We start from the raw sequence: 23,310 nt of genomic DNA, 5'->3' as shown, positions 1-23,310 counted from the left end.
ATATAGTAAAACAGTAAAATTGTTGATGGGGAAAGCAGGGGCGGAATTAGGGGTGAGAAAGCCCCTAGGCACAACTGTAACAGCTCCACCGCCACCTCCCCCACTGACTCCCCTATTTTTATATTTTTAGTGATTGGCTAAAAGCCCTCATATGATGATAGCCAATTTAAAAGAATAATAAAAAAGCCACTAACTATGACTTTTTTTTATTTTTAATTATACATACATATTTACTTAGTGGGACAGCTTACAGCAGCAGTATGTGCATGTCCTACCCACTTACACTCCTTTCAAGATGGCATATGGTTCATTACAGTGGATATATTGTGCAGTTACTGATTCTTTTTGGGCTGACGTTACAAACGCAAGTGTCCAAGCACCGCCCACAAGCAAGTGCCGCCCCTAGGCATGTGCCTCAAGTGCCTAATGGGAAATTCACCACTAGGGGAAAGGCTTCCTTTTTCTAATAGTGCATTTCATTACCTATTACTTTAGTATGCTAAGAATAACATTTACATTACCTCAACTGAAATTATTTGTAAGCCATGCAGAATGACTTATTGGTGATTAATCTCACCAATATTCATATTTTAAGTATTAAAAAAAGCTGTGTACAGATGGAGCATGTTTACTTTTTGTTTATCTTGTGATCTAGAGTCCTCTACAATGCAGGGGAAAGTCCAGATCACGTTGTATTAGCTCTGAGCTAATCTTCAGTAGCAGTAAGGACAGTAGTTAATTGCACTTTAGAAGCACCATGTGACAGATGCTAGAGCATGCCATTAGTCCAGAACATCTACACATCCTAGAAAATCTATCTCAATAATATATATTGTATTGCTGATTCACTGTATTGTGTGTTTGGCCTGCACTGCTGCTAAAAGTAATCTAAATGATTCTAGAGAAAGACGGGCTAAATATATATATGTTCTGCTCATATTTCATACATGATAAAATGCTAATATGCTTTTCTTCTAGGTTATTGAGTGCATAACTCAAGGCCGAGTCTTGCAACGACCTCGCACTTGTCCGAAGGAAGTCTACGACCTTATGTTGGGCTGCTGGCAGAGGGAGCCGCACATGAGACTGAACATCAAAGAAATCCACAGCCTCCTTAAGAACTTGTCCAAGGCATCCCCTGTATACCTTGACATTCTTGGCTAGATGTTCATGGTGTTACCTATATGGGATTGATGAATGAATGTGGTGAACGGCCGCTGAACTCTATGAAATGTGTTATAACCTCTGACAGTATTATTAACAAAGATGCTGACAAGCTATCAAAGGGCAAGCAACACAGACTTCTCCACCTGTACAATACACAGTATTGATATTTGCCATTAATAGGTTGTATCTTTTTATATTGAGCCTAAATCTTCTTTTCCTTCTTCTTTTCCTCTCCAATCTACAGTATGTTTGGTTGTCTCTCGCTGTACATTCTTCTCCATGCTTATGCCTTTATGTAACTCAGCATACATAGACAAAGGCCTTAAAACCTTATCTGTTTATAAGCAGGCACGCATGTCTGTCCACCACATCTAACAATGCCTTCTTGTATTCCTGCCTTCGATGTGGATGAATAAAGGGAATAAAATATTGTATGACACGAACTTAACGACTTCAACTGTACATACCTATAGACTTTCTATGGACTTTCGCTAACCTCTACGTTTTGGCTATGTGCACTAATGAAAAACCATATATGGACATCATGACTAAGTGTGCAGATAAGAGTTTGTGGAAGTAAGGAGACACGTTGATGGAGTCAAGTGTAATCATCTACCTAAAACAACCTGAAGAAATACAGTCATTGCATTGTATTCTGAGGAGAATAAATTCACCCTGCTTTGTGCGTTGCTAGTCCTTTACCACTATACAGTATAGCTCATGGTAGAAAGACATATGTTGTCTGCTTATAGCAACCTGCCATAGCTGTGTTCATCTTTTTTTTCTGAGTGCAGTAAAACCAGTAACAAGCTAAATCACTCATTTAAGAGACTGAGATCATCACAGTGTGATGTTGAATTTAACTGATAGCGTCCAACAGACAATCTCTCTCATTCACCAGTTTACAAAGCCCTTCTGTACAGCTTACACAAGCTAAGAGCACACGTGATGAGTGTAGGCTGCAAGCTGGAACGTGCTTGGGTTGATTTGTATGGCGATGGACAGATATGGGAAGCTTAACACATGTATTTTATTGTTGATAAGTACCAACCTCAGATGAGTGTTGCTGATTGTATTCTGTTCTGGTAACAGAGTCAGTAGGTATTGTCACAACCAAAAGCTGTCTACGGTTGGTTGGCTACCCTGATTTTTTACTTCATTTTATTTTTTAATTATCATCTGTGGGCTCTGTATTGAAGTTTATATTTCTCTATATTACACTGTAAAAACAAAATGTGGCAGCCTATCTACAATGTATGTGATCTTAAACTCAGAGGCAGCGCATGCTTATATATGTTACCGGCATGTTGTGTCCAATGCAAAGATATGGAAAGTTGTTCCCAAACACATATGCAGTACAGGCAAAAAAACTGTATCACAGTCACATTTAGTGTAGACATCGATCCTTCTAGAGAACTGCTAACTCCCTACTGTAACGTCAGGTAATCTGGGGAGCTCAGTCACTCAAGAATGTATTAGCACAGTAACGGAATCGACCATTTGTATAGGTACATGTAAATAAAAGCAGTATGTTGACTTAAAACTGGTGACTGTAAAATATATTTGAGATTTAACAAAAAGGTATATGAGTATTAGCCTCAGGAATTGAGGCATTAGCAAGGAATTGAATCACATTTTGGGGTCTATTATTGATTGTAACACATCTCTATCAAGGTGTTAAAACACATTATAAAAGTGAAACAATGATAATTGTACAGATGTGATTGTGCTGTTGCTTTGGTAAGTTGTTCTTCAACTCTTTATTTAATATGTATATTTTTTCACACCCGTTTGCAGTAAAAAAAAACCTCAAGCGTGTGCCTATTTGCTTAGCTAAGATGGCCGCCTGGAACAGGCGATATGTACTGCTTGTGGGATGAAGAAATCTGTTGAGCGTATGTGAATGTCTTACATTCTTGAGCACTTGCCTATAAAGACAGTTCTACTGCAATAGTTCAGTTTTTCTGTATATTTAAATCTCAGCTCTGATATTGAGATGTACAAGATACGTACAGTACATTGAGACTATACAAACAACAACCTATGAGTCTTAATGCTAAACTCCAGTTTGTCTCAAATTAATGTAGGTTCTGAATCAATGTCTCTAATTCTTACAAAAAATGGGTATTGTTTAATAACGTGATATCAGGAGCAATCATATGCTTTAACCCAAGGCAGCCAATCAGAAATCAACTTTCAGACGTCCAGTGGAAACAGACTAATGACGGTAGATTAATTGCAGTGGGTTAGAGCACGTGTTCTTGCAATGTTGTACTGAATAAGTCCCATTTGTCTATTAAGTTTTAATGAGCAATGCATCCTGGGGAATGTATGTAGTTTGAATAATAAAGCTAAGATGATGCATTTATATATTTCTACTTGTTATCACTATTACAGGGTACCCTGTGTGTCATAAAGAGTGTATTGGTAGAATCCAAACAGGCATTTGTGACAAAATTGCTTCTGAAGCACATTTCCTGCGGTGACTGGTCTGTTAAACATGGTTAGAGTATCATGGGAAATGCTGTTCAGTGTTGTTTATTACACATATCTAATGTAAAAGATTATTCTATGTCAATCAAACCATTTTAAAATGGACCAAACTAGCTTTATTGAGATAAATAAAAGAAGCAAAAACAGATATCAATGTCTCAAAACATTTATGCAGCAATGTAGAGTTTATCAGTCCTTTCCATCACTACTTCATATTTAAAACTATATATATAATACCCTATGAATCGGCCCAGAGTGGGGGAGGTAGCACGGCCAGTTAGGAGCGGTTGGGGCCTGACCCACCAGCAATCTGTCCCGGAGTCCCGCCATACCAATCCGCCCCTGAATACCCACATAGCTCTGTAGCCTAAAAAGACACCTATGCATTTATATTGCATGTTACAACAGAGACAAGGACTGCTACATACACTATAAACCAAACTGAATTAATATATGTTTTATATATATCTAGATACATTTATAAATGTGTTCAAACTGCAATCTGCTTTGAAAAAATGGGATCTGTAATAACACGAACAAAATACGGAAATGCTTCTTAACAACATCTCATTGCGTTTCCAGTGCAGTCCTATCTATATCATTGTTAGCTTTCAACTGCAGTGCAACACAAATTAATCACATAAAAAAACTAATATTTTGTACTTAACAACTTTATTAATCTCCTATCCAGACGACGCCCAGAGAGGAGATGCAGATGCAACTGAGGGTCTGGTCTGGTCATTAGGCCCCACCCCTTGTGGGAAATAACCGTGAATAAAGGGTCTGCGTAGAGGGGGCCAAAATGTCATGATTATTATAGAATCACATCACATAGGCCCAGCCTCCTCCTCTTGGATCTGCAATTACTGTCATTATGCTCCTCATCCTGCTAACTTCACAAGGAAGTGGGTGGAAAGAGGGAGGGTCACTCACTTTTTTGGGAGCGTGTGGGGTTTCCTGGAGGTTCCAGGAGAGTAGGTAAGTATGAAAGATGTGCTGTCTGATTTGGACTATGCTTTTTATTTCACATTAGTTTACATGTGCTTCATTTGCTTTAGAAACACCCTTTAAATATGTAACTAGCTTGATAGCTGAACATAATGACACAATACTGTAACTGTGGGGCTGATTTATTAAGCTCGGTGAAGTGATAAATTGGAAGGTGATAAATGACCAGCCAGTCAGCTCCTAACTGTCATTTTTCAAACCCAGCCTGTGACATGGTAGTTAGGATCTGATTGGCTGGTGCTTTATCACCTTCCACTTTATCACTTCACCGAGCTTAATAAATCTGCCCCGTGTTTTAACATTTTCCCATATGATTTATCCAGCCCCATACCTGAAGATTGTGCATGCCTGAAACTTGTTGAAGGCACATTCATCCTTGGACCATAAAAATGGCTCCCAGTGGTCCCCAAAGAAGCTTCTGCCCAACTCTGCCTCCCCTACTCTTTACATGTGGAGAATAGTGGTGCTGGAGAGAGTAATGGGGAATGTTTGTCTCAAGCAGGTGCACTGGAGTATATGGCTGGGGCCTGGGGGCAAGATTTATAGGTGATATCATGTTGCAGATGAACGGGAAGAGGGGGGGTGTCTTAGCCTGTCCAGGCAATGGATCGTCCAGGTATGGCGCTGGCTTTATCTAATAGAATGACAGTATATGGAATACATGTATTTAACTAACAATTTAGACAGAAAGACTGTGTCCATGGCAATGCCTGATACAAACAGCAAATAAAAAAAATGAACTGCCCATTTCAATCTTTATCATTGTTCTTGCTGTCTTTCACATAAAACATGGGGGGTAATTCCAAGTTGATCGCAGCAGGAATTTTTTTAGCAGTTGGGCAAAACCATGTGCACTGCAGGGGGGGCAGATGTAACATGTGCAGAGAGAGTTAGATTTGGGTGGGTTATTTTGTTTCTGTGCAGGGTAAATACTGGCTGCTTTATTTGTACACTGCAATTTTGATTGCAGATTAAACACACCACACCCAAATCTAACTCTCTCTTCACATGTTATATCTGCCTCCCCTGCAGTGCACATTGGGGGTCATTCCGAGTTGTTCGCTCGGTAAATTTCTTCGCATCGCAGCGTTTTTCCGCTTAGTGCGCATGCGCAATGTCCGCAGTGCGACTGCGCCAAGTAAATTTGCTATGTAGTTAGGAATTTTACTCACGGCTTTTTCATTGTTCTGGTGATCATAGTGTGATTGACAGGAAGTGGGTGTTACTGGGCGGAAACTGGCCGTTTTATGGGTGTGTGCGGAAAAACGCTACCGTTTCTGGGAAAAACGCGGGAGTGGCTGGAGAAACGGAGGAGTGTCTGGCCGAACGCAGGGTGTGTTTGTGACGTCAAACCAGGAACGACAAGCAGAGCCGGATTAAGAGGGGGGTCCCGGGGATAAGTATCCCGGGCCCCCTTGTTTAAAAGGGCCCCCCGCCGCAGATCGGATCTCTGTTCCGATCTGCGGTACTGCGCTGCGCTCCCGGGAGCCACACGCAGCGGCAGGGCAGCTCTGGCTCCCGGCTCCACTGCACTGGAAAGGCTGGCGCCGCGGCCGCCGCACGCAGGGAGTGAATGCCTGTAAACGGAAGGACAGCTGAGCGACGGCTCAGCTGTCCAATAAGCTGAGGAGCAGCAGCCTGCGGCTCAGTCATTGGCTGGGCGCGCAGGCTGCAGGGAGGGAGGGAGGAGGGCACCCAGTCTCAGCCAGCACCTCTCCTAGGCTATGTGCTGAAACACACGCGCCGGGCTGGGCATCTTGCCAGCAGCAAAGCACATAAAAACGTAAGGCTGGCTGCATTATGTACTGGGTTATATATATATATATATATATATATATATATATATATATATGTGTGTCTATGTATGTGTATTATATATGTACAGTATATGTGTGTATATATATATATTTTTATATATACAGTATCTGTGTATATATATATATATATATATATATATAATTATATATACACACACACACACTCTGTATGTGTGTACAATATGTAAGGCATATGTGTGTGTGTGTGTGTGTGTGTGTGTATATATATATATACACACACACACACACACACACACACACACCGTATATTATAATTTAAAATTTACACCTTAGGGCCCCCCTGTCTTAAGTACCCCGGGCCCCCCAATGCCTTAATCCAGCTCCGACGACAAGCACTGAACTGATCGCAGATGCCGAGTAAGTCTGGAGCTACTCAGAAACTGCTAAGGGAGGTGTATTCGCAATATTGCGAATACGTCGTTCGCAATTTTACGATGCTAAGATTCACTCCCAGTAGGCGGCGGCTTAGCGTGAGTAAATCTGCTATAAACAGCTTGCGAGCGAACAACTCGGAATGAGGGCCATGGTTTTGCCCAACTGCTAAAAAAACTTCCTGCTGCGATCAACTTGGAATTACCCCCATTATCCGCTATGAGTGTGATCAAAGTTCCCACCCCTTTGTCTAACTTCCACTCCATGCTGCAGATAGCACTTCATTTTTTTATAGAAGGGAGAAGAGTGGCAGGGCTAGGAGAATAGGGACCATGGGGAATCACTGCCTGCTGTGTGTTTATATGCTCACTATGGGCCTGACTCAGAGGTGGGCACAGTTTATACATGCAGCAGGAATATGCTGGGCGCAGTTTTCACATGCAGCGCAAATATGTTGGGCACAGGTTTCACATGCAGCGGGAATATGCTGGGCACAGTTTTCACATGCAGCGGGAATATGCTGGGCACAGTTTTCACATGCAGCGCAAATATGTTGGGCACAGGTTTCACATGCAGCGGGAATATGCTGGGCACAGTTTTCACATGCAGCGGGAATATGCTGGGTGCAGTTTTCACATGCAGCGCAAATATGCTGGCACAGTTTTCACATGCAGAGGAAATATGCTGGGCGCAATTTTCACATGCAGCGCAAATATGCTGGGTGCAGTTTTCACATGCAGAGGAAATATGCTGGGTGCAGTTTTCACATGCAGCGGGAATATGCTGGGCACAGTTTCCACATGCAGCACAAATATGCTGGACACAGTTTTCACATGCAGCGGGAATATGCTGGGTGCAGTTTTAACATGCAGCGCAAATATGCTGGGCGCAGTTTTCACCTGCAGCGCAAATATGCTGGGCGCAGTTTTCACATGCAGCGGGAATATGTTGGGTGCAATTTTCACACGCAGCAGAAATATGCTGGTCGAAGTTTTCACACGCAGAGGAAATACACTGGGTGCAGTTTTCACACACAGTAGAAATATGCTGGGCACAGTTTTCACACGCAGCGGGAATATCCTGGGCGCAGTTTTCACACGCAGCGGGAATATGCTGGGCAGTTTTCACATGCAGCGGGAAAATGCTGGGCACAGTTTTCACACGCAGCGGGAATATCCTGGGCGCATTTTTCACACGCAGCGGGAATATGCTGGGCACAGTATTCACATGCAGCGGAAAAATGCTGGGCGCAGTTTTCACATGCAGCGCAAATATGCTGGGTGCAGTTTTCACATGCAGAGGAAATATGCTGGGCGCAATTTTCACATGCAGTGCAAATATGCTGGCTGCAGTTTTCACATGCAGGGAATATGGTGGGCACAGTTTTCACATGCAGCGGGAATATGCTGGGCGCAGTTTTCACATGCAATGCAAATATGCAGATTGCAGTTTTCATATGCAACGCAAATATGCTGGGCACAGTTTTCACATGCAGAGGGAATATGCTGGGTGCAGTTTTCACACGCAGCAGAAATATGCTTGGCAAAATTTTCACATGCAGCGCAAATATGCTGGTCGCTGTTTTCACATGCAGCGCAAATATGCTGGTCGCTGTTTTCACATGCAGCGCAAATATGCTGGGTGCAGTTTTCACACACTGAGGAAATACGCTGGGCGCAGTTTTCACACGCAGCAGAAATATTTTGGGTGCATTTTTCACACACAGCGGATATATGCTGGACACAGTTTTCACATGCAGCGGAAATATGCTGGCCGCAGTTTTCACATGCAGCAGAAATATGCTTGGCGCAGTTTTCACATGCAGCGCAAATATGCTGGGCGCAGTTTTCACACGCAGCAGAAAATATTATTTTACTTAACGGTAAATCTTTTTCTCGTAGTCCGTAGAGGATGCTGGGGACTCTAAGGACCATCGGGAATAGACGGGCTCCGCAGGAGATAGGGCACTTTAAGAAAGCTTTGGATTCTGGGTGTGCACTGGCTCCTCCCTCTATGTCCCTCCTCCAGACCTCAGTTAGAGAAACTGTGCCCAGAGGAGATGAACAGTACGAGGAAAGGATTTTTGTAAATCTAAGGACAAGATTCATACCAGCCACACCAATCACACCGTATAACTTGTGATAAACTACCCAGTTAACAGTATGAACAATAACATAGCCTCGGTTCAAACCCGATCAACTATAACATAACCCTTATGTAAGCAATAACTATATACAATTCTTGCAGAAGAAGTCCGCACTTGGGACGGGCGCCCAGCATCCTCTACGGACTACAAGAAATAGATTTACCGGTAAGTAAAATCTTATTTTCTCTAACGTCCTAGAGGATGCTGGGGACTCCGTAAGGACCATGGGGATTATACCAAAGCTCCCAAACGGGCGGGAGAGTGCGGATGACTCTGCAGCACCGATTGAGCAAACAGGAGGTCCTCCTCAGCCAGGGTATCAAACTTATAGAACTTTGCAAAGGTGTTTCACCCCGACCAAGTAGCAGCTCGGCACAGTTGTAGTGCCGAACCCCTCGGGCAGCCGCCCAAGAAGAGCCCACCTTCCTAGTGGAATGGGCCTTAACCGATTTAGGCAATGGCAATCCTGCCGAAGAATGCGCCTGCTGAATCGTGTTACAGATCCAGCGAGCAATAGTCTGCTTTGAAGCAGGAGCGCCAACCTTGTTGGCCGCATACAGAACAAACAGAGCTTCGGTCTTCCTGATCCTAGCCGTTCTGGTCACATAAATCTTCAAAGCCCTGACCACATCCAGGGACTCGGAATCCTCCAAGTCCCATGTAGCCACAGGCACGACAATAGGTTGGTTCACATGAAAAGATGAGACCACTTTTGGCAGAAAGTGAGGGCGAGTCCTCAACTCTGCCCTATCCACGTGAAAAATCAGGTATGTGCTTTTATATGATAAAGCCGCCAATTCCGAAACCCGCCTTGCAGAAGCCAAGGCCAACAACATGACCACTTTCCAAGTGAGGTATTTCAACTCTACTGTTTTGAGTGGTTCAAACTAAGGTGACTTGAGGAAACTTAATACCACATTAAGGTCCCAAGGCGCCACCGGAGGTACAAAGGGAGGCTGAATATGCAGCACACCCTTCACAAAAGTCTGTACTTCAGGAAGAGAAGCCAATTCTCTTTGAAAGAAAATGGATAAGGCCAAAATTTTTAACCTTTATGGACCCTAATTTTAGGCCCAAATTCACTCCCGTTTGAAGGAAGTGAAGCAGACGGCCCAACTGGAACTCCTCCGTAGGAGCAGTTCTGGCCTCACGCCAAGAAACATTTTTTCGCCATATACGGTGATAATGTTTCGACGTCACGTCCTTCCTAGCCTTGATCAGGGTAGGAATGACCTCCTCCGGAATCCCTTTTTCCGCTAGGATCCGGCGTTCAACCGCCATGCCGTCAAACGCAGCCGCGGTAAGTCTTGGAACAGACAGGGCCCCTGCTGCAGCAGGTCCTGCCTTAGAGGAAGAGGCCACGGATCTTCTGTGAGCAACTCTTGCAGATCCGGATACCAAGTCCTCCTTGGCCAATCTGGAACAATGAGGATTGTTCTGACCCTTCTTATTCTTATTATCCTCAACACCATGGGTATGAGAGGTAGAGGAGGAAACACATAGACCGATCTGAACACCCAAGGTGTCACCAGAGCGTCTACCGCAACCGCCTGAGGGTCTCTTGACCTGGCGCAATACCTCTTTAGCTTTTTGTTGAGGCGGGACGCCATCATGTATATCTGTGGCAGTCCCCACCGATCCGTGATCTGTGTGAAGACTTCTTGATGAAGTCCCTACTCTTCCGGATGCAGGTCGTGCCTGCTGAGAAAGTCCGCCTCCCAGTTGTCCACCCCCGGGATGAACACTGCTGATAGTGTGCTTACATGGCCTTCCGCCCAGCGTAGAATCCTGGTCGCCTCTGCCATGGCCACTCTGCTCCTTGTGCCGCCTTGACGGTTTACATGAGCCACTGCCGTGACATTGTCTAACTGAATCAGAACCGGTTTGTTCCGAAGCCATTCCTCCGCTTGGCGTAGGGCGTTATATATGGCCCTCAACTCCAGGACATTGATGTGGAGACCAGTCTCTAGGCTTGACCAGAGACCCTGGAAATTTCTTCCTAGTGTGACAGCTCCCCAACCTTGGAGGCTCGCGTCCGTGGTCACCAGGACCCAGTCCTGAATTCCGAACCTGCGACCCTCCAGGAGGTGAGCACTGCGCAGCCACCACAGGAGAGACATCTGGCCCTGGGAGACAGGGTGATCCGTTTTTGCATGTGTAGATGGGACCCGGACCATTTGTCCAATAGGTCCCATTGAAAGGTCCTTGCATGGAACCTCCCGAAGGGGATGGCCTCGTATGAAGCCACCATCTTCCCCAGAACCCTCGTGCAATGATGCACTGAAACCTTTTTTGGCTACAATAGGTTCCTGACCAGAGCTCCGAGCTCCTGGGCCTTCTCCACTGGAAGAAAAACTCTTTTTTGGTCTGTGTCTAGAATCAAGCCCAGAAAGGGCAGACGCGTTGCAGGGACTAGCTGGGATTTCGGTAAATTGAGAATCCAGCCGTGCCTCTGCAACGTCTTCACGGACAGAGACACGCTGTCCAGCAACTTCTCCCGAGATCTCGCCTTTATGAGGAGATCGTCCAAGTACGGGATAATTGTGACGCGCTGCCTGCGCAGGAGCACCATCATTTCCGCCATTACCTTGGTGAAAATTCTCGGGGCCGTGGAAAGACCAAACGGCAACGTCTGAAATTGGTAATGACAGTCCTGTACTGCAAATTTCAGGAACGCCTGGTGAGGAGGGAAAATCGGAACATGAAGGTACGCATCCTTTATGTCCAGGGACACCATCCAATCCCCTCCTTCCAGGATGGCGATGACCGCTCTGAGCGACTCCATTTTGAACTTGAACCTCTTCAAGTACAGGTTCAGGGATTTCAGATTTAAAATGGGTCTGACCGAACCGTCCGGTTTCGGTACCACAAACAGGGATGAATAATAACCCTCTCCTTGCTGGAGATGAGGAACTTTGACTATCACCTGTTGAATGTACAATTTGTGAATTGCAGCTAACACCAGCTCCCTCTCCCACGGGGAAGCCGGCAGAGCCAATTTGAAAAACCGGCAAGGAGGCATGTCTTCGAATTCCAGTCTGTTTCCCTGGGAAACAATCTCTATTGCCCAGGGATCCACCTGTGAGAGAACCCAGACGTGGCTGAACAGACGAAGACGTGCCCCCACTTGATCTGACCCCCCCTCCCCCGGAAAGCCCCAGCGTCATGCGGTGGACTTTGCGGAAGTAGGGGAGGACTTCTGCTCTTGGGAACTAGCCGAGTGCAGCTTTTTTCCTTGCCTTTACCTCTGGCAACAAAGGACGATCCGATACCTTTTTGCTTTTATTAGAACGAAAGGACTGCATTTGATAATGCGGTACCTTCTTAGCATGCTGCGGGGGAACATAAGGTAAAAAATTCGATTTACCGGCCGTAGCAGTAGAGACAAGGTTCGAGAGGCCTTCTCCAAACAACTCCTCCCCCTTGTAAGGCAATGACTCCATATGCCGCTTTGAGTCGGCGTCTCCCGTCCACTGTCGGGTCCACAAGAGTCGCCTAGCAGAAATAGACATAGGGTTTATTCTGGAGCTTAGTAAACAAATGTCTCTCTGAGCATCCCTCATATACAAGGCAGCATCTCTGATATGCTCAATGGTCATTAGAATGGTATCCCTATCTAAGGTGTCAATCTCCGTAGATAAGGAGTCTGCCCATGCCACGACAGCACTACAAACCCAGGCCGACGCCATGGCCGGTCTAACGATAGTTCCTGAATGTGTGTAAATGTGCTACATGGTAATTTCCTGCTTGCGATCAGCAGGATCCTTGATGGAAGCAGTATCCAGAGAAGGCAGTGCCACCTTTTTGGATAAGCGTGTCAGTGCCTTGTCTACTTTAGGCGAAGATTCCCATCGTATCCTATCCTTCTGTGGAAAAGTATACGCCATAAGAATCCTTTTGGGAACATGTAGTCTCCTATCCGGAGACTCCCAAGCCTTTTCGCACAATTCGCTTAGCTCAAATGAGGACGGAAACGTGACCTCAGGCTTTTTCCCTTTATACATGTGAACCCTCGTGTCAGGGACAGGGGGTTCCTCAGTGATATGCAAAACCTCTTTTATGGCAATAATCATGTATCGAAAACCCTTTGCCACCTTCGGCTGTAATTTTGCATCCTCATAGTCGACACTAGAGTCAGTATCTGTGTCGGTATCTGTGTCAGCGACCTGGGATATGGGGCGCTTTTGAGACCCTGAAGGTCCTGGCGCCAAAGGGACAGGCACGGTCTGGCTACCTGACTGATCCCTAGCCTCAGCCTTGTCTAACCTTTTAAGCAGGAGATTCACATTTGCATTTAAGACATTCAGCATATCCAACCAGTCCGGTGTCGGCGTTGCCGACGGCGACCTGACATTCAAACACTCCCCCTCCACATTAAGCGAGCCTTCCTCGTCAAATATGTCGACACACTTCATACACACAGGGAAACTCTTTTCTGAAGACAGTATCCCCTTTAAGGCCCTTTGGAGAGACAGAGAGAGAGTATGCCAGCACACACCCCAGCGCAATGACCCTGGAGACCAACACAAAATGTTTTTCACCAGCATCGCTGTATAATATCTTATCCGCCAATTATGTGCCCCCACCGTGTGTAAGCAGGGGAGAGTCCGGGGAGCTTCCTCTCAGCGTTCTGTGGAGAGAAAAATGGCGCTGGTGAGTGCTGAGGGAGAAGCCCCGCCCCCTCGGCGGCGGGCTTCGGTCCCGCTCAAATTTGTGTAAAAATGGCGGGGGCCCTTTTATATACATGTACAGTGCCTAGCTGTACATGTATATATCTTTTTGCCATGTTTTGAGGTGTTATTATTGCTGCCCAGGGTGCCCCCCCTGCGCCCTGCACCCATACAGTGACCAGAGTGTGTGAAGCAATGACGCACAGCTGCGGTGCTGTGCGTTACCTCAGTGAAGCCGCTGAAGGCTTCTGCCGCCTGAGACGTCTTCTTGCTTCTGTTCTGGCTCTGTGAGGAGAACGGCGGCGTGGCTCTGGAGCTAATGGTGTCCAGTAGCCGAGGAAGCAGATCCTATCATTTAAGTAGGTCTGCTCCTCTCTCCCCAGTCCCTCGATGCAGGGAGCCTGTTGCCAGCAGTGCTCCCTGTAAAAATAGAAAAATCCAAACAAAAATGCTTTCTAATGCAAAGAACTAAGGAGAGCTCCCTGCAGTGCGCCCATCTTCCTCTGGGCACAGTGTAAAACTGAGGTCTGGAGGAGGGACATAGAGGGAGGAGCCAGTGCACACCCAGAATCCAAAGCTTTCTTAAAGTGCCCTATCTCCTGCGGAGCCCGTCTATTCCCCATGGTCCTTACGGAGTCCCCAGCATCCTCTAGGACGTTAGAGAAAAATATATGCTGGGCGCAGTTTTCACACGCAGCGGAAATATGCTGGCCGCAGTTTTCAAATGCATCAGAAATATGCTGGGCACCGTTTCACATGCAGCAGGTATATGCTGGGCACAGTTTTCCCACGCAGCGGGAATATGCCGGGCGCAGTTTTCACAAACAGAGGAAATATGCTGGGCGCAGTTTTCACACGCAGAGGAAATAAATGGGGCGCAGTTTTGACACCAGAGGAAATGTGCTTGGTGCAGTTTTCACACACAGTAGAAATATTTTGGGTGCAGTTTTCACACACAGTAGAAATATGCTGGGCACAGTTTTCACACGCAGCAGAAATATTTCGGGCGCAGTTTTCACACACAGCGGATATATACTGGGCGCAGTTTTCACATGCAGCGGAAATATGCTATCCGCAATTTTCACATGCAGCAGAAATATTCTGGGAGCAGTTTTCAAATGCATCAGAAATATACTGGGCACAGTTTTCACATGCAGCAGAAATATGTTGGGCACAGTTTTTACATGCAGCAGAAATATGTTGGGCACAGTTTTCACATGCAGCAGAAATATGCTGAGCACAGTTTTCACATGCAGCGGGAATATGTTGGGCACCGTTTTTACATGCAGCGGAAATATGCTGGGCGCAGTTTTCACATGCAGCACATATATGCTGGGCGCAGTTTTCACATGTAGCGGGAATATGTTGGGCGCAGTTTTCACATGCAGTGGGAATATGCTGGATGCAGTTTTCACATGCAGCAGAAATATTTTTTGCGCAGTTTTCACACACACTGGAAATATGCCGGGCACAGTTTTCACACACAGAGGAAATATGCTGGGCACAGTTTTCACACACAGAGGAAATATGCTGGGCACAGTTTTCACACACAGAGGAAATATATTGGGCATAGTTTTCATACCAGAGGACATGTGCTGGGTGTACAGTTTTCACACACAGTAGAAATATGCTGGGTGCAATTTTCATGCGCAGTGGGAATATGCTGGGCGCAGTTTTCACACGCAGAGGAAATATGCTGGGTGCAATTTTCACACGCAGCGGGACTATGCTGTGCGCAGTTTTCACACGCAGCGGGAATATGCTGGGCGCAGTTTTCACACGCAGCGGGAATATGCTGGGCGCAGTTTTCACATGCAGAGGAAATATGCTGGGCACAATTTTCACATGTGGAAGAAATATGCTGGGCGCAGTTTTCACACACAGCAGGAATATGCTGGGCGCAGTTTTCACACGCAGTGGATCTGTGAAAACGACGCATGCCACTGGGATTTGTACAGAGACGCCCACTGACGGCTCCTGTGATGCTCCACTTGTGTATAAAGAAGCACCAGCGGTCGCCCCATAGATCATCTGAGCAACCCTATGGTTGTTGAGAATGGCCATAAGATGCAAGCCGCCGGAGGCTTTACAACTGCGTATGATGACGCAGTCGCAGGCTGAGACACCCCTCCTCCTAAATGTTTACAACACACTTGCATTTGACTCTAGCACCCCCCCATCACCCCCACCCATTACCTACCACAAACGCTCACTGACTGTCAGTCTCTCTGCAATTAAATCCTCACTGTGACCGCTGTTGGCATAGGTGTGCGCAGGGGGGGGTGCCTGGTGCGCATAGGCACCGCCTAATGTCTGGCACCCTGATCTCACATGCCTGATGCAGCAATCGCCGAGCAGGCTGATTACTGTCCCCTCTGCGCTGCACCATGTCAGGACTGCATTACTGACTGGACGCTTGGGTTAATCAAGGGGGCCACTGCCACCGGCTTTCAAACTCCCGGCTCCACCTCAATGTACAAAAACAGCGTGATGTGATGTTATTACGTCATGCTGCTCGCACGCCCACCCGCCACACCCGCGACATGCCCACCTCTCTCCTTCTATGCTATGCCAACGCCAGCCACTGATGAGGAGCAGCATACAGCCAGCATTCCTCTTAGGAAGACAAATTCAATACTGGCAGGCGGTCGGCAGCAACATTGACACGTCACTCGTTTTTCCAACAGCAGCAGTACTAGTCTGCGACTGTCAGTGTTAGTGAGTGACTGACTTGTAAGGAAGCTGCTGCAGCTTGCAGGGGAAAGAGAGGGGAGCCAGACCAGGCTGAGGAGGAGCACTGTAATCAGGGGCGTTTGTTTGGTGCACACCACAACATCTGACAATGTATCTGCTTTATTAGGATTGGTACAAGGGTGGATATTTTATATTGCGTTGCGTCAATAGATGGAGCTAGACATGCCCAAAAGGCGGTGCTAGACACACCCCTCCAACGGTGCACCCCCTAATAAAATGTGCTGCGCACGCCTATGGCTGTTGGTTATTAAATTTGCATGTGCAGAGCGCAGGACAAGAAAGATAGCTCAATCTGCAGACATCGGCATTGCTTTCACTTTGCGTCTACCTCTGAATCAGGTAGTATGTCCCACAAACATCTATTTTACTAACGACAGAACACAAAAACATATTCTCACATTTACTTTCCTAACCTTGCCATTGGGAGGGCTGCCAGCTTTATAGCTGATTAGGAAAATGATAATGGTAAAAAGAAACATTAAAAATCCCTCTGTGCATGATTTGGATGTTCTGTATATTGTTTTTATAAATTAAGCAAAGTAAATATAGGATTATACTTAAAACATGTTAATTTAATGATGCTGGAGTACATGTTGAAGCAGGCTGTTAATGGTGCCAAGATACCTCATTAAAGAACTAAAATCAGTCAAGGAATATATTTTTTATTTTTCCCTGCATTCTCCTTACAAAGTCATGATACATATTTCTGTCTTAGGCCTGCACAGTAGTCACGTAACAGACAAACATTCAGGTGAAGCAAAAGCTATCCCAAACAAGGCCCTCATTCCGAGTTGATTGCTCGCTAGCTGCTTTTAGCAGCAGTGCAAATGCTAAGCCGCCGCCCTCTGGGAGTGTATCTTAGCTTAGCAGAAGTGCGAACGAAAGGTTAGCAGAACTTGCTCGAAAAAATGTTCATGCAGTTTCCGAGTAGCTCCAAACCTACTCCTTCCTTGCGATCACTGCAGACAGTTTAATTCCTATTTTGACGTCACATACACACCCTGCATTCGGCCAGCCACTCCCCCGTTTCCCCAGGCACGCCTGCATTATCTTCTGACACACCTGCGTTTTTTAGCACACTCCCGGAAAATGTTCAGTTACCTCCCAGAAACGTTCCTTTCCTGTCAATCACTCACCGATCAGCCGAGCGACTAAAAAAAGTCGCTCGACCTTGTGTAAATCTGCATAGTTTTGTGTGAAAGTACTTGGCATGTGCGCACTGCGGCAGGGGTGCATGCGCAGAAATGCCGATTTTTTTAGCCTGATCGCTGTGCTGCGAACAACGGCAGCTAGCGTTCAACTCGGAATGACCCCTTTTAGCAGCAGTGCAAACGCTAGGCCTCCGCCCTCTGGGAGTGTATCTTAGCTTAGCTGAAGTGCGAACGAAAGGTTCGCAGAACTGCTACAAAAAAGATTGTGCAGTTTCTGAGTAGCTCGAGACTTACTCCTAGCTAGCGATCACTTCAGTCTGTTTAGTTCTTGTTTTGACGTCACAAACACACCCTGCGTTCGGCCAGCCACTCCCCCGTTGCCCCAGGCACGCCTGCGTTTGTATCTGACACGCCTGCGTTTTTCAGCACACTCCTGGAAAACGGTCAGTTACCTCCCAGGAACACCCCATTCCTGTCAATCACTCACCGATCTGCAGTGCGACTAAAAAGCGTCGCTTGTGTGAAACTGTATTGGCTTTTGTGAAAGTACATCGCGCGTGCGCACTGCATGCGCAGAAGTGCCATTTTTTTAGCCTGATCGCTGCGCTGCGAACAACGGCAGCTAGCGATGAACTCGGAATGACCCCCTAAGTTCTGCTTATTTGTCCATCTGAAATATTTTCCTAAGGTGCCTCCTCCACCTACAGAACTGGCCAATTCATTTTGCTAACCAACATTATGGGCCTGAGTTGTTCACAAAGTGGCTGTACAAGCCCGATTTACTACCTTATGCTCCTGTTTTGCGAGAATCCGCAGGGATAGCAGATAGACAGATCCAAGCGAGTTCTGTAAAACTCGGAATAGGATGGACACATAAGCAGAAATGCATAATGGAGGTCATTCCGAGTTGTTCGCTCGTTGCCGATTTTCGCAACGGAGCGATTAAGGCAAAAATGCGCATGCGCATGGTACACAGTGTGCATGCGCTAAGTATTTTAGCACAAAACTTAGTAGATTTACTCACATCCGAACTAAGAATTTTCATCGTTGAAGTGATCGGAGTGTGATTGACAGGAAGTGGGTGTTTCTGGGCGGCAACATGGCGTTTTCAGGGAGTGTGCTAAAAAACGCAGGCGTGCCAGGTAGAAACGCAGGAGTGGCTGGAGAAAAGGGGGAGTGGCTGGCCGAACGCAGGGCGTGATTGTGACGTCAAACCAGGAACTAAATGGACCGAGCTGATCGCAATCTAGGAGTAGGTCTGTAGCTACTCAGAATCTGCAAGGAATTATTTAGTAGCAGTTCTCCTAACGTTTCGTTCGCTATTCTGCTAAACTAAGATACACTCCCAGAGGGCAGCGGCCTAGCGTGTGCAATGCTGCTAAAAGCAGCTAGCGAGGGTACAACTCGGAATGACCCCCAAAGTAACTTCTGCATAATCTCCAAATGCAAAAACTTGCCATTTGCGCACAAGCACAGAGATATGTCTAACTCATAATCTGGCCGCAAGTGTCTGCAAAGGTAGTGTGAGTGGGAGGAATAATCACAATCCGCAAACTCTTTCTCACATAAGGTATAGGGGCTAAAAATGGTTATACATGGTAGAGTTTATATTAAACGTGTTGGTTAAATTGTTATACTGTCTGTTATCCTGACAATTTCTTTTAAAACATATGACTAATTGTTCGAACCAGGGCCATAACTAGGTGTGTGCCAATGGTGCCTTGCCCACAGCGCACATGCACTGAAGGCGCACCATCGGCAGCATGTCATACCCCCCCAACGTGCACGGCCGCAGCCGCTGTCAGTACTCACTAGCTCATGTAAACGCTGGTTTACTTACAGGACTAAAAAGCCTATACCTTAAACACACTTGATACACTTTAACATTGAGCCGCTGCGGCCACGATAATTAACCTTTCACCTTTATGTTATTCACAAACCTTACATACACAAAGTCACACAGTGCACGCACTCTGCGTATGTACGCCTAAAGGGCGTAGTGACTACACAGTTTGCGTACACAGGCCTATACGCTGCTAGCACAATGCAGCAGCCCGAGTGGCTGTAAATACACTTTAATACCTTAGCAGGGAAAGGAAAACACGACACCAGTTTGTATTTAAAATGGCGGGTTCCGACACCACAACATATTATTATTGAAAGGGGTTTACAATAACAAAGCAATACAATAAAAAAGAATAATGGCTACAGTCAATGGTACATATGTGTTTGGTTTTGTCACCTGCGCTTCCCAGTCTGGTCCTCAGTCATCTTGGTAGATAACCTTTAGAGTCTGATAGTGACCTGGCATGCAGCTGGCTCTTTATACAGTAGATCAAAACATAATACAATAGACACTGTGTGCTCTTCTTCCATTGGTTCGGGGGTGGGACTTATCCTGTGCACCGGGCATCATTGGTCAGCTCAAGAAGTGGGCGATGGCTAAGACTTGAGATGTTTGTTTGCATCTGAGTTCCCGCCCCATGACCAGTTAAACCCATCACATTAATCATACATAAATCTGGTATTATTAATAACTTAATGGGATAATATATGATAATGTTCTTATTCCCACCAGATTAATGTTTACGTGACTCTGAACAATATGATCCCACACATGATATGATTATCTATTTCCATCCTCAAGATATACAAATATCCACATATAGCCATATACTCATATATATATATATATATACACACACACACACACACACACATACTCCCGCTATTACAATTTGTTAGGAATTATATATATATATATATATATACACACAAATATATACATCTCCAAGAGTTTAGACTATGAATGTTATTACCTCAGATTTCTAAATGTCTGGTTTGTATTTTTGTTAGCTACTGCTAATTGAGTTTCTCCTCAGCCTAGGTTCCTGGGTATTGTCTTTGTTTGTCTTGTCTTCAGACAAGACAATGACAATCCAGTATTTATTGTTGTCGACAGAAACTGGGCTACCCTAGAATAATAGGGGTAAACAAAGGTGTTTGCCTTCTTCATAGAATTTCAAAGCTTTGTGTAAATAAGGCCATTGTATTTGAGTCTCTGGGAGTTTAATTTATGTTTGACCGATCTTCATGCTATTAAGAGGAAGCAGACAGTGGGGGATTTATGCAATATATGGATTAGATATATGATATGTCTTTGTGGCTTTTCCATGCGAGTACAAATTCCACTGTAATTACTCATACCATGCTCTAATGCGCAGGACCGCGGAAGCGACAATACGCAAATTGCGAATATGTGCATGCAAGGCTGAATACGTACGCACACGGAGGCCATCTATGTGGTGTTTGCACGTAATGTGTGTACTGTAATCTTTTCTGACTTCGACAGTCCACCCTTTGGCAGTCATCAATAACTGCCACTAACTAATCAATAAACAGGAAAAAAATATTACCTATACAATATATACAAAAGCTTGGATGATCGGGGGAGAGTTGTAGGTGGGAAATGTATGACCTTGTGGGATTGTAAAAAGCATGTATGTATGAATCCATGTCTGAGGGGCATGTATCATCGTGCCGTATATGTTCTAGATAAGCTTCGAGGTGTTGCGAAGTATACATTAAATCCTTCTCATCCCATATTAAGGGTCTGTAAATGGGCCAACAAACACTACCGAGCTCTTTTCAGCTTCTTGTTCCAACAAATGGGGTGCACATTTAGTTAATGATACATGGAGGGGGAACATATGTGAGTGTGTTTTTATGTGGATATCGATTTAACAAGGAGGGGGAAAGGATTGGTCTGAAGTGGCGCACAAAAAAAATCTATGCATAAAATTTAACTTTTATTGTATTACTCTTAAAAGGCCTGTAACTGTGAAATATTAAAAACCAACATACAATGACAAAACATAGTGTAACATTTATTGTTAAAAATACACACTATACCCAGAGTGTCGTGTATTGCCGATATTTTCAATTGTTAGGTACTATGACCTTATCTGTTGTTATTGTGTGTAATGCCTAGAATTGGCACATTATCAATAAAGATTGTTTGCACACCCTATATGAGTGGTAATAAGTTTTATGTATTTATTGTGTTTAAACCAAGCTTTAAATAAATTTGTTAAATGTTTGCTTTAATGGCGAAATTCTCAATCAATATGCATCTAGTACGCTGTGATATCATGCGATTGCATAAGTATCTGACTAGTGTTCCCCTTCCATATACATCAATTCTGTGAAATTGTTGAGGGGGACCCACTGCAGAATCTTGGCAGTTTTGAATACTAGTAATTTAAATCAAGAGTATTCCCTCAGTACAAAATGCAGTGTGTGAGATTCACTTTAACTACTTGGTTGTAAAGATAACACAACTATTGCCACTATGTTTCTAAGTCTACTGGTCATCTCATCAAATGGTTACACAGTTGCTCTCTATATACTCCTGAGCACTGTGTAAGATTAGGTGCCATATGCTGTCATAATTATTTCCTTTATTATGTAACAATGGTTTAGACCAGCAATATTGTGCACCTAAATATACAGCTGAATTAACACTTAGTTTGTTGCATCCTATACAATTATAAATAATTAAAGACTAAATGTTATGTAGAAGAGCACACTGTTAGTGTAAACTGATTATTGATACTTTGTAACTTTCAGTATCAATCTCGTGGCTGCATGCAGTTAAATACTGAGTGCAATTAGTGGAGGCTCATATCCAGTTAGAAAGAGCTACATTGTATGGGATATCATAGGCTTGGGCTATGGTATAATGTTATGCTGTGCATCAAGCATCTATACACACAACGCACCCTAAGTCCTATCTGTGTCCCTCAAGCTATAGGACTTAGGGTACGTTGTGTGTATAGATGCTTGATGCACAGCATAACATTATACCATAGCCCAAGCCTATGATATCCCATACAATGTAGCTCTTTCTAACTGGATATGAGCCTCCACTAATTGCACTCAGTATTTAACTGCATGCAGCCACGAGATTGATACTGAAAGTTACAAAGTATCAATAATCAGTTTACACTAACAGTGTGCTCTTCTACATAACATTTAGTCTTTAATTATTTATAATTGTATAGGATGCATCAAACTAAGTGTAAATTCAGCTGTATATTTAGGTGCACAAAATTGCTGGTCTAAACCATTGTTACATAATAAAGGAAATAATTATGACAGCATATGGCACCTAATCTTACACAGTGCTCAGGAGTATATAGAGAGCAACTGTGTAACCATTTGATGAGATGACCAGTGGACTGAGAAACATAGTGGCAATAGTTGTGTTATCTTTACAACCAAGTAGTTAAAGTGAATCTCACACACTGCATTTTGTACTGAGGGAATACTCTTGATTTAAATTACTAGTATTCAAAACTGCCAAGATTCTGCAGTGGGTCCCCCTCAACAATTTCACAGAATTGATGTATATGGAAGGGGAACACTAGTCAGATACTTATGCAATCGCATGATATCACAGCGTACTAGATGCATATTGATTGAGAATTTCGCCATTAAAAGCAAACATTTAACAAATTTATTTAAAGCTTGGTTTAAACACAATAAATACTTAAAACTTATTACCACTCATATAGGGTGTGCAAACAATCTTTATTGATAATGTGCCAATTCTAGGCATTACACACAATAACAACAGATAAGGTCATAGTACCTAACAATTGAAATTATCGGCAGTACACGACACTCTGGGTATAGTGTGTATTTTTAAC

General features: G+C 44.6%; 1 protein-coding gene and 1 long non-coding RNA gene across 7 annotated transcripts in view; one reads left to right on the top strand and one right to left on the bottom strand.

Moving 5' to 3' along the window:
• Positions 1 to 3,535, top strand: part of NTRK2 (neurotrophic receptor tyrosine kinase 2) — a 424,378-nt gene extending 420,843 nt beyond the window's left edge. For all 3 annotated transcript variants that reach the window (XM_063913787.1, XM_063913785.1, XM_063913786.1), the window contains one exon: positions 979 to 3,535. In XM_063913787.1, coding sequence (XP_063769857.1) covers positions 979 to 1,164 — 186 coding nt within the window. In that variant the 3' untranslated portion in view covers positions 1,165 to 3,535. The remainder of the gene's footprint in view (positions 1 to 978) is intronic.
• The window catches only part of LOC134894764 (uncharacterized), a 201,216-nt gene that overhangs the window by 51,895 nt on the left and 126,011 nt on the right, over positions 1 to 23,310 (bottom strand). The gene's annotated exons all lie outside the window — the stretch shown is intronic.

Source organism: Pseudophryne corroboree, chromosome 1, assembly GCF_028390025.1.
Source record: "Pseudophryne corroboree isolate aPseCor3 chromosome 1, aPseCor3.hap2, whole genome shotgun sequence".
NCBI lineage: Eukaryota > Metazoa > Chordata > Amphibia > Anura > Myobatrachidae > Pseudophryne > Pseudophryne corroboree.
This window is presented reverse-complemented; position numbering and strand designations above follow the sequence as displayed.